This window comes from Sciurus carolinensis, chromosome 1, assembly GCF_902686445.1.
Source record: "Sciurus carolinensis chromosome 1, mSciCar1.2, whole genome shotgun sequence".
Lineage (NCBI taxonomy): Eukaryota > Metazoa > Chordata > Mammalia > Rodentia > Sciuridae > Sciurus > Sciurus carolinensis.
This window is the reverse complement of record NC_062213.1, coordinates 1,239,423-1,251,533: the sequence shown is the minus strand read 5'-3', so window position 1 is coordinate 1,251,533 and position 12,111 is coordinate 1,239,423. Positions and strand designations below refer to the sequence as shown.

The 12,111-nt window shown below is 60.8% G+C and overlaps 1 protein-coding gene across 19 annotated transcripts in view; it reads right to left on the bottom strand.

Annotated features, from left to right (window-relative positions):
• The window catches only part of Plec (plectin), a 57,314-nt gene that overhangs the window by 22,347 nt on the left and 22,856 nt on the right, over positions 1-12,111 (bottom strand). For 5 of the 19 annotated variants that reach the window (XM_047546434.1, XM_047546494.1, XM_047546514.1 and 2 more), the window contains 5 exons: positions 1,805-1,866; positions 1,608-1,622; positions 1,365-1,454; positions 376-453; positions 191-283 (listed from right to left, as the gene is read on the bottom strand). In XM_047546434.1, the coding sequence (XP_047402390.1) occupies positions 191-283; positions 376-453; positions 1,365-1,454; positions 1,608-1,622; positions 1,805-1,866 (338 nt within the window). Of the gene's footprint in view, positions 1-190; positions 284-375; positions 454-1,364; positions 1,455-1,607; positions 1,623-1,804; positions 1,867-2,550; positions 2,768-5,371; positions 5,576-6,914; positions 7,042-7,831; positions 7,960-9,582; positions 9,632-12,111 lie in introns of those variants that run through there. The other 14 variants (XM_047546441.1, XM_047546503.1, XM_047546521.1 and 11 more) reach the window with 11 other exon arrangements.

Sequence of the window (12,111 nt, the reverse complement as noted above, 5' to 3'; positions counted from 1 at the left end):
CACCTAGCTGGGGCCAGAGGGCACAGGATAGGCAGGTCTTGGAGAAAAGCCTGAGCCCTCAGGCCACAGAGCCAGCACAGGGCTGGGCTGGTAGGAAGACTCCTGAGCCACGCCCCAGCCAGAAATCGACCAGCTAACCAGTCAAAGAGCCCATGGCAACCCCAAAGATATCTAGGGGAAGTCACTCTACCTGGAAGTGCAGGATGATTGTCCAGATCAGGCCGAGGGTCAGCTTGGGGTTGCCATCAGCGATGTCGTCATTCCTGATGTTCACCAACTTCACCTGTGAGCAAGTAGCTCTCAGTCACAGCTCACAGGGCAGCACTCAGGAGGGGTACCTGGGGTCCATGGCCTGTGGCTGGCCGGCAGCCTTACCTGGCGGTGCCGAAGGTAGTCCAGGGCAATCTGGACATTCTGCAGCTTGTGGAAGCGCATCCTCCCCTTCTCCCGGGGCTAACAGGAGGCATGGCACAGTCAGCATCCACAGAGCAGCTGCAGTCCCAGCCCCAGCCCCCCAGAACCCCCAAAGCAGCTGTAACAACTAAACCAAGGTCTTCCCCAATGGGTCAGCAGCCCCTCCCACATTCCAGGTTCACCCTCTCCAGTTGCAAAAAGGAGGCCATCAGCCCAGGGGCCAGGAAGGGCCTGGGCCCGGGTCCAGAAGGGGCTTGGGAAACCAACCCAGGCTGTGGGAAGGAAGGAAGGGGGTGGAGAGGAGACAATAGCCAGGAAGCTGTGGGTGGAGGGCAGTGGCACTGGAGGGGGGTCCAGTGATGGCAGCCACTTCTTCTCATGGATCCCAGGCCCAGTCCCAGGCAGAGCAGCAGACAGAAGAGCAGACAGCTTGAAGCACAGTCATCTACCTGCCCAAGGGCCAGGTGTGGGTTGGGCCAGACTAGTTGCCAGCCCCAGGTGAGCTGGGCTCCACAGTCTCAGTGAGCCCACGTGCTGCTATGGCCAGAGGGCACAACCACTCACCAGGCGTAAGCTCCTGATTACGTCCCGCTCCCTCGGCTGCCCAGCCAGAGCAGGGCAAAGGGTAAAGGGCAGAGGTCAAGATTCAGAGTCCAAGCAGCAGAGAAACCAAAGCAGAGCAGAGCATGAGGTTACTGTGTTAGGACTCCAATGCAGAGGACAGCAGCCTATAGCACGGGGGTCGTGGCCAGTCCCAAGTCCGGCTGTCAGCTGTGATGCCAACACCCTGGACCTGAAGGCACAGTGGGCGAACTGCTTCCAGGGAAAAGGCAGGAGGAGGCTGAGCTAGACACAGTTTGGGTAGTCAAGAAAGACCCCAGGGAGGTACGACAGGCAGGGGCGTTGAGGGTGACGCCAGCAAGACCACAGAAGAGGGCAGGGGCACATACCAGGCTGTCCCCAGAGAGGACCTCCAGTAGAGAGATGAGGTTGTGGCCATCCCGGAGGTCTTCATACAGGTCACTGATGTGCCTTTGGGCCTGTGGGGGCAGCAGGGCTAGAGTGGCCACAGATTCCTCTAGAGCCACCAATAGCCCGGGGGCAGAGAAAAGTACTGGGCACTGATGCCAAGGGGAAAGAGGCAGGGGCATGAAGCATGCTCTAGGCCTCTAGGCCTCTGCATAGGCACCTACCTCTGCCCTCCAGTGCTACAGCAGAGACCAGAAGAGACCAAAAGAGGAGGAAAGAGACAGGAGCGGAGCGTGGGAGGAAAGGACAGAAAATAACAGGTTTCAGAGATGAAAGGGGAATAATGCAGCAGGGTGAGGACCCCCTGGGGCAGGGGCCATCTGGGGCACCCCCACCCCACTCACAAGCAGGGGCCACCAACCTTGATGAGGTGCTTGTTGACCCACTTGGTGAAGGTTTTCTTCTGCACACGGTCCCGCTCATCTGGGGGGAGACAAGGCCAATCAACCTGGGGCCTGGGAAAAGCCCAGGGAGGCCCCAAGAGGTGACCATGGTACGACATCAAAGCCTGGCTAGTCAAATTCTGCCCGAAGAAGGCCCTACAACAGCCCCAGCCTTGGTGCCCACCTCAGGTCTCTCCCAGCTCACATAAACCCAGCCCCTGCCAGCCCTCCTGCATGAGCAGGACATAAAACACCAGGGCCAGCCAGCCCTGGTCCAGGAAGAGGGCTAGACCTGCCAAAGTGCCTCTGCTCAATCCCCTATTGTCTCCCAAGAAGACAGCAGAGTCCAGAGCTGCTGCACCCAAGATGCACAAGTTGCAGCCTGCCCCACCCCACACACTGCTTCTATATAAGGCCAATCAGGGACACAGCAGGGCCAAGGCCAGGCCCTGTCGGGGTACCTGAGGGGAAGCTATGTCCCCCCTGACAGAGCAATGGGCCTCCCCCAGGGAAAAGAGAGCCCCCGCCACTCTGGCCCCACACTAAAGTCTCAGAGACCAATCTGTGCTGGGAAAGGGCAGGCAGCCCCCATCTGAGTCTGGCCCCAAACCCAGACCCTCAGTCTAGGCCCATACCCTCCCAACCTAGGGCAAAGGCTTCCTGCCACAGGAAATAGTCTTTCCTGCTGCAGAGGCCTGCCCTGCCCAGAGGGGGTACCCACTACCTTTCTTGCCCTCAGAGGCCCTTAGCACAGCCAGGTAGAGATTGTCTTCAGAGCTGGTTCTCTTGCCACCCAGACCCTCAGGCTCAGGCACCCGGAGCCGATGCTGAGACATGGTGCTGCCCACCCGACTCTCAGCCCTCAGGTGCTGATGCTCTGGGCAGCCTGGTGTGGAACACAGGCAGCTGAAGGCTGTCGGCTGTACTGGATGCAAACTCCACACAGGCTCCACTCGGCCCAGCCACAGCGGCTGTGGCCACTCCCTGCAGGCTGTACTCCCCAGCAAGGCCGCCCCGCCCCAGAGCCCCACCTCACCCAGTCCCCCCAGAGGGGAGTGTCCCAGCGGGAAGGAGGAAGGCAGCCCCTCCCCCAAAGCCACACCCTCAGTAGCCAGAAACAGGAAACTGGGGTTTCCTCACCCACCCTGCCCACAGCAGCAGGACCTTGGGGTGCAGGGGGGGCCTGGCACTGGTGCCAGGATCCCAAAGGAACACACACCATCCCCACGGCCACCCAGAACAACCCTTCATCACGCAGGGAGGGGAGAAGGATCCCCAGAGCTGTGGGGAGAGCTGAGGCCACACCCATCTCAGAAAACACTTCAGTCACCCCTTGGCTGGCCCACCTCCCTGCTGGGTCCACCTCTAAAAGGAACCCCCAACCTGTGTGACACCTGTGGCGAGGGCGCCTGCTGCCCATCTGCTTCCTACAGCTCCCCAGCTCACACCTTCTCAGACCTACATGGAGAAGCCACCAGTGCCCTATCCCAGGGCTCCCACCTCAGCTAGGCTGCTCTAGCCAGGTTCAAGAGCTTGCCTGGCTCCTGCAAGATCCCTCAGGGGCCCCACAGAGCCCAGCCCAGGCAAGCCAGGCAGAGCACACCTCAGGCGAGAGCAGAGCATAGCTGAGCTCTGACTCATCCAAGCAGGCCCGTCCAGCCAAGCTGCAAGGACACCTCCCCTGGGGGAGATGCTGGGGCAGAGGGGAGCACCCCAAGGGGCACAGCCAGTGAGTCAGAGTTGGGGAGGGGGCCTGGGCACTGTGACTCACTGGAAAGGAAACCCCACCTGGACGAATAGGGGGCTGTTTGCAGTTGGGTGGGGCTCACAGATAGCAGCTGCTCCAGGTTGTAAAAATGTAGAGGATCTGGGCAAAGGGTACAAGGGACTCTGGCTCCCTCAGTTCAGCGGACAGACAGAGCTGCCTATGGCCAGCCTCTGGAACTGCCCAGCCCAACCAACTGCTATAGGAAAGAATGCACCACCCGACCACAAGAATTTTCCAGTCCACACATCTGATTCGATGTGATCCAGCTGCGAGCTGCTGAGGAACAACCCCCTCCCACAGCAACCTCCTTTCCCACAGCACACAATTCTGGGAAAAGCTCACCCCACCCCACCCCCTATGCTTACTGTCCCCTGTGACCACAAGAGGGCACCAAAACCCCACTGGCCTGGGTCTTGAGCCAGGCAGGGGTCCTTGAGGCCCCACCCCCATGCCTAGGTGCAAGGTCAGCTCCCAGGATTCTGGGAAGTATCTTAAATCCCAGCACACCCCCCACCCCCCCACCCCACCCCCGGCCCCAGAGTACCCCTCAGTATCCAGCAGAAGACCCTGCTCTGCCCGTCTGGCCCAGCAGCCCCCACAACCCAGTAGACATCAACTCCTTAACCTCCAAAATCCCAAATCTGGCCTCACTAGTCAGTGCTCTGAATACAGCGTGCTTGAGAGTTTCTCACACCCTCAACACATACCTACCCCTCCCCAGGAAGGACCCTCCTGAGTCGGGAAGCCCATGCTACTAGTGAAACAGCAACTGGGTGAGGTCCTGCTGAAGGAGCAGGGTGTCATTCTGTTGAGGGGCGCAGACACCACCAGCTCCTGGGAGTGGGCCGGGAGATTGGCACGGGGCATTCAGGCAACAGCTGGAACTTGGGGGAGCCAGGGGCTGACGCCCATGAGACATGTGGTCCCCTCCCCAGGCTCCAATCAAGCCCGTTCTCCAGTCTTCTTCCTGCTCCCAGGCCTGCTCCAGCACCCCTCCCCCTGGAAGCATTCCTGCTTCTGGATGCCTCCCTCCTGGGAGCACCTTCCATGGACCGAGACTTCAAGCTTCTGACCTGCCTACTACTTACCTGCTGTAGAGGCCGGCTCCTTCCTATTCACTACCGAAAGGCAACTCCTCCCAGGCTGATGGATCCCTCACCTGTCCTCAGCCTGGCCAGGTCTGCTCCTCAAGCCTACTCTGCTCCTCAGCGGCCTCTCCCACCTATCTGACCCAGCCCAGGGACTCCCAGCACTGTGCTTCAGCACTCCTTTCTGATCCTGTACAGCCCAAGACAGATGACCCTCAACACCAGCCCAGTGCCCCCACGGCACTCTGAGGAGGATCATTTCCCGCTTTCTACAGATGTGGCAACAGACCAGCCAACTTGGTCCTGGGATGGAAACCCCCAAGAGTGGAAGGGAACCCGGCGGACACGGGAGAGCCGCGAGTGGGCCGAGGGCCTGAGGCCCCGCCCTCAACACCTCCCTCCCTCCCTCCCCACGCCCCTGGCTCGCCGCACCGGGTGCCTGGCAACCTAGGCTGTAGCCCTCTGCCCCACCCACCGCCCACCCACTACACCAGAGGCAAGCCAACCAGCAAGGAGAGCCTCGCCCCGCCCCACGCCTTCCTGCCCAAGGGTTTCCGCCTTCCTCCCCAGGTGTTTCCGGGGCTCAGAGGCGGGGCCGCACCTGGGCCCGACCTCTCCCTATCCCGGCCCACCTGGCGAGAGCTTCTGCAGCCAGTTCCTACAGCCGGCAACCTAAGGACTGCACCCACCTACGCAGCACAGCTGTCCATAGAGGTAGCCTCTGCGTGCGCGCTCGCAGCCCCCGTCCAGCCAACTCGGCAGCTCCAGGGCAACCTCCCTCTGCCAGCTGAAGACGCCGCCCGCCCCCTGGGTGCCTGCCGCAGCCATGAGCCCTAGGCGCCCTAGGTCGCACACAGCAAACCCTGCTCCCAGCCCGCGCTGAAGGTCCCGGCTCAGCTCTCCACATCCTCCTCCACCCGCTGGGCGCCAGGCCCAGACCCGAAGAACCTGCCCCTGCGGGCGCCCCGCCCAGCGCGAGTCAGGAAGCCACGCCCCAGCCCACGGAGTGCATCCCACTCGGCCCCTACCAGGCGGGGGACTACCCTTCAGGACAAGGATGCTTAGAAACTGCCCAGGGTCTAGGCTCCCTAGTAGGGGAACTCAGAATGGAAGCTCCCCATCGATCGACCTCACCGAGACCTCTCCCAGCAGGATGCCAGTAGGGGCTGCGGGTGTGGGGGGCACTGCAGAGGTGGTGGGCAGAGAATAGCAAGGACAAAACTGAGCTGTCTAAGCCACATGCAGCACTGCAGGGCAGCAAAAGGCAAGGGGGAGCTCCTTTCGCACGTGGGGACAGGCCACAAAACTGGGTTGACGGAGGGCCAGTGGCTGGTCCCCAACGGAAAACCTCTGAGGACCAGAAACCCTCTACCTGTGCATTCTTTTAAACATCCTCGCCTGCAACTGAGTCACCAGCTCCTGGGAACTCCAGGGTCATGCCTGGAAACCCAAGTAGATTTAGATCAAGTCTGGAGATCCTACCTCTAAGGATAAGACCCATCAGGCCCTCTAGGGGCAGCCTGGCCACTCCCCCACAAAGGCGAACCCAGCCCGAGGTGAGCTCCATTAGGGCAGTCCCTCTGGCCCGAAGCCCTGGTGCAGAGCTGCCCAATTCCCATGGGCTGTTCAGGATCCATTCACTTCAGCCCCACCCCATCCTGTGTTGGGCATGGCCGCCTCGGACTATAGCCCAGTAGCTGATGACTTTGAGCAGGGGAGGGCAGATCACAGCCTGACTGCCTGTCGCAAGGCTGGTTCTGGGCCTTGACCCTAGCTGTAGGCACTCAGGCACCTGCCTCACCTCTGTGCAGCTCAACCCCACACTCTGGGCAGGGGAGGCCACTGTGCGGGGCCACTCCCACCTTGGTCCTGCCCAGGACCACCCAATGCACCTGCCCCTGTAGATTCTGCTCATGTCCCTGCTGTGACAGCTGGGGAGGGGGCTTTCTTGAGGAGGCAGGTACTTCTGCGCCCCAAGCCCCCCTCCTGGGTCTCACCCCAGCTTCTTCCACCCACCTGCCCAGACAGACTGCAGGCTGATGACATCTGCAGTGCCCCGCCCCTGCCACGCCCAGGGAAGCAGTGCAGCAGACACACTTTCACAAAACTGGTGTTTAGCTCAGAAACAGAACAGGAGGGGCCGGAGGGAGGCGGACCCTCCGCCCCCAACCCCACTCGCATCCCCAAGGTGGGGTGGTGGCTGATGGCAGTGGTTGAGGCAAGGGCGCTTACCTTGCTCATCCTGAGCCTGCCGACGCCCCCTGCGCCAGTGCCACACGGCAGCCAGGGTGACGACATGGCCCACAACTACCAAGGAGGGAAACAGGCTGCCCGTCGGCTCCATGGCTGCCACAAGGAGCAGGCAGAGCTGCCTCTGTGGATCAGGGACTGGCTGCTGCAAAGCCAGACAGCGCCTCCCAGTGTGGAGAGCGAGCAGGGGTGTCCCAGGGTCTAGAGCCCGCCCTGCCTGCAGGCTGCCCTGCCTTCAGGGACCGCCCTACGGCACGATCCACCGGCAGTCGGGACACCGTCCGGCCGCTGCACACACTGCGCTCCTGCCCAGCCTCAGCCCGCCCTCCTCCCTCCAGTGGCTCTTGGCCGCTCCCCACACGGCCCAGCTCAGCTGTCCCTACTCCGAGCAGTCGACGCTCAAGGTTAGCTGGAACCTTAACCCCTGACTACCCACAGCCACACCCGCTGGGAGGAGGGGCCTGCAGGATGAAGCGCCAAGCCACAGGCCCCCAAGCATAGCCTGCGCAGCCTCAGTCCAGGTTGTCCCTCCCAAAAGAAGCCCAGCCTGGCCCCTTGCCCCCATCAGAAGGAGTGCTGAGCCCCCATTCTACTTCCAAGGGGCCCCCTGGGAACAGCCGCCAGGCACCGTAGGCAGACTCATGCCAATGCTCCGGCTCTAGCTGCACCCCCCACCCCGTTCTGCAGTTGACCCGACTAGGTTCAAAGACATATGGACCCCTCACAAGCCCCAAGCCCCCTTGTAGGGCCTCAGACAGGGTGGGAGGAGAGGCTGGGTGCCCGCTGGGAAGCAGGCTGTGTGCGGGGGAAGGACACAGCCCCTCACCTCTAAGCCCCAGGCACTGTGGCCCCAGCCCAGCTGGGTTCTCCAAAGACTTTCAAAGGATTGCCCCACCTACCGGGCACGATCTTCATTGGGGACAGCAACAGGAGCCCACGGGGTGGACAGGGAGCGGGCGAGGGGTGTGGGGAGGGTCACAGGCCCCTTAGAGGCAGCAAGCCCGGCAGCGGCAGCAGTAGAGGCGAGGTGGGAGGAGGGCACAAGCGAGCGTGCCGCTGTCAGCAGCAGTTCATGGGGGAGGGGAGTGGTGGGCAGGGGGCCCAGGGGGATATAAATATCCAAGGAGGGCAAGCAAGGCCCGTCACTTGTCCAGACTTAGAACATGACGCGCACAGTAAGGACACCCAGGCCTGGGGCTCGGTGGAGTCTCAACCAGCTGGGCTGGGCGGCGCCACTGACCCTCACACCCCCGCTCCCCCTGTAATGCTACAAGGAACTGCCTGGCCTCCGGACCCCCTCAGAACAAGACACAGGGGCTAGGGCTCACGTGGCCCGTGCCCTGCCCACCTCCCAGGTGCTCCTGGGAAGCACCAGACAGGTCAGTGGGTGATATGACTCTCCCAGAGGGCCCTGCGCAAGTCACTCAACACCACACCTGGCCCTAGGGTGAACAAGAGTCTCCCCAAGGTCACACTACCAGCCAGAGACCCAGGCAGCCCCAAACTGGGGCCCAGGCCACATGAACAAGTGCCCGCCCCATAGCACTGGGCTGCCCCTCCACACCCGAGGCCTCTCTCCTGCTGTCCCCTTGTGGTCTGGAATGGGAAAGCCCTCCCCAGTTACCTCAGCAACCCTGTGATGTGGAAGGCAGGGGTCAGAGGCCCCGTTAGCAGGCAGTCCATGCCACATCCCCTATATCCAGTGCTGGCCCAGTTCCTGGTGCTCCTGGGGAAACAGATGTGCATGTGCAGGACTGTGTGTGAAGGGGACACCATCCTGTTCTCTCCTCCAGGAACCCAGTCCTTGCTCAAAGGTGCCAGGGGAGCTGAACAGTCCTACCCCATTTTGTCGCACTTCCTGTGTCAAGCACCATTCTGTTTCAATCCCAGCAAACCCTATAAAGTCAGTCCTATGCCATGAGTGAGAAAACCAAGGCAGGAAAACAGTGCGGAGCTGGCCCCACTCTACACAGCCTAAGCCTTCAGCAAAGCACAGCAACCCAGTCTTGGTCCCGGACTACCAGGTGGGCACCCTGTCCATACGGGGAAGATGCGGGGGTGGGGGAACTGAGGAAAAGACTGGGCCCACCTAATCCCCCTGCTTTCCAATTCCACACTTCAGAAACTCATTTCTGAAGGAAACTGGCCTTCAGTGGCCAGGTCTAGGTGGCCAAGGATTGCATTGCTCAGCCCAGAGGATCAGGGACACCAGCTGCCCAAAAGGCAGGTCAGAGAGGGCCTGATTCCCAGTCCAGCCCATGGCAGTAGCTGGCCAAGAGTGGACAGGGGCTGAACCAGGCAGGCACGGCCCTTGGCCCTCTCACCTGGCCCCAGGCATGGATTCAGAAGCCTCAGAGGAGCCTATGTCCCCACTGCTTGTGTAAGGTCCTGTTCCCAGAGGAAGGAGTGCCCAGGCTGTGAGCAGCCACCCCACTACCTTCCACTCTTCTGGAACACCCCACATCTACACACACACACCAGGGGCAGCTCTGAGGAGGCCACCTCATCCTTGTACCCCAATTCTGATGCCTGAGGTCATTAGAACTGAGGAAAGGGGGCAGTCCAGGCTCCTGCAGCAGACTGCCAAGACAGTTAGAGCCTTGACCTTCCCCTTCCCTTCCTCTACAGCCATGCTGCTACTATGCCCTACCTTGGCCCAGCTGGATCAGCTCCTCCATGCTGTACCTGTCCATGGCTGCTGACTGGGTCAGGCTGTTCCCAGGGCAAGCAGAAAGGAAAGCAAGGCAGGAAGGAGGGAAGGGGTGGGAGGGTTCGCTCTTACCCTGGCCTCCCCACCCAGCTCTGGGAGCAGTGGCTCCTCCTCACAGCCACCCCTTAGTCAGACGGCTGAGCAGGGACCAACGGGCCAAACCAGCCCAGGCAGATGGGCCTGGGGTGCAGGAGACAGGCCTGCCTCAGTCCCTGAGCCCTGGGGCTCAGCCCAGTGGTCTTGCCTACTGAGCCTGCCCTGCCCCACCCACAGCCTCCTCTTCCCTTCACAGGCCCAGCCAGCCCAGCCCCACCACACCACCCACCCACATTCCAGGCATCCATGTGCCCAGTGCATTCCACGCAGCCATGTGGAAGCGGAGTCCCACGCGTCTCCGCCCATCGACACCCACATTGCCTCAGCCCCCAAGGCCAGTTGCTTCTTCTGCCCGAGTCCCCCAGAACCAGCTAAGTTCCCAGGCACTGTGGTCTCTGGCCTGGGCAAATGTGATACCTTCTAACCATCTATACCTCCCTCCAGCTGTGCAGGATCTGGGAGAGGCAAACCTAATCCAAAACTTGGGTAGAAACCTGCCCAAGATCTTCACAACTTCCCCAAACAAGCAAGATGACTACTGTGCAAAGCTATCACCATCCCCAGAACGTGCCAGGACCCACAGCCCACCGAACAGGTGCTCTGTAGCTGTGAAGAGGACAAGGCAGTTCCATGTCTCCTCCAACAGGGAGAGCCACATGGGAAAGTCAGGCTCTGCAGCTGCATGTGTGTGGAGAGAGGAGAGGCCATGTCCCCATGTGGCCCCTGCTTACACTGCATGATATCCCTCCAGGAAGACAGGCCCAAGAAGCATTTTCTCTACATACTTCTGGGTTCATTCTGAATTCCAAGCCAGGCAAAGCCTTATTATTTGGAGTATAGATGAAACTCCCATATAAACCGCTCCAGCAGGTTTCCGCCCCACAAGGAAACCCCAGGCTGGGCTTCCTGTATCCTGACCCTCTGGGCCCAGGTCACGTCCTTCTACTACCCACTGGAGGGGCCATGCCATGGGAAAGACAGGGCCTCCGTGGTTCATTATTTGTTTGCTTGTAAAGTAAAAAGCTGACGTTTTAGGTGTGCTCAGAAATGCCCCGGCCTGTAGAAAGCTATCATGCTTCTGCCACCAACATGGGCCTGGGGGCACAGCCCTGGCCCCAAACCACAGCCAGTACCAAAAGCCCCATTCTCAGCCCTGCAGGGTGAAGGGGAGGGAGAGGACCGCCTGCCGCCCTGACTCAGCCTGAAGCTGGAACTCATTTCCTGTTGGAAACTCTGAGCTGCCACCAGGGCGGCTGTGGCTGGGAAGGGAAGACTGAGTCACCTCTGTTTGAGATGGGGGGGTGCCCTCTACTCTGCCCACTGTGGCCACACCCAGAACCCCTCCAGGTTCTACTGCCAACTGCCTGCCCAGCTAGCCCCGCCTGAACAAGGACAAGGACAAGGAAGGAAGGCAAGAAAAGGAAGGGAGGGGAGGGCTCCTTCCCACTGACCACACCCACGACCACAGAATGGAAGAGGCTGTTCCACGCTACAGCTGAGGGTGGGCAGGGGCCCCAGGTCAGGGAAAGGCCCCAAATGAAGGCCCCACGGGTTAGGACCCTAGTGCTGGCCAAGCATTCTTCTCTTCATGCCTCCGCCCAGAGATATTGTCACCTGTTTGCAGGGAAGCTGGAGAGGCCACTGACTTGCCCAAGGCCAGGGGAGAGCTGGAAGCCACCCTTCATCCCACAGCCTCCCTGACCCTTCAGATGTGTTTCCTCAGCAAGGCCTTAGTGATCCAACCAGACAGACCAGAACCAGGGCTCCTCTTCTTCAGTACTCTGCCCAAGCAGTGCCCAGCATGGGGCCTGCACCTGGGTCCCCTGCAAACTCCTGCCTGCCCTGTGAGCCTCACCCCAGGCTCTCTTCCCAGTTCTCTAGAGAATAAGCTTCTCCCCAGGTGTCAAGCCACAAAGAGGGAGGTGGGGGATGAGCCTGCCTTGTACTGAGGGGTCCAGGCTGCCCTGAGTTGGCAATGAGTACAGTATGCCCCAAGAGAGCACATGAGCTTCAGGCACAGGACATCTCTGCCCACCTGGGTCCTGCAGACCCACGAGCTTAGGGACAGAGGGAAGGGGTCTCTGGTAGGCCCTGGATTGATGGGACCAATCCCTTTCTCTGAGACCTGGTTCCCAACTGGGAAGGAATTACCTGACCCTGCACCAGACCTAGGACCCCCTATACCCTGGCCTCTGCCCTGCAAGGGACGCTCCTTCCTGGGTTCTGCTCCTCTACCACCAGGCCATGGCCAACCCTGAGTCAGCCAAACATCCAATCATGGGGGGCACTCAGTACTCTCCATGCAATAGAGAAACTGAGCCAAACAACCATGGGTGGGGTCGGGGGGAGGTAGGGGATATGTCACCTCACCTT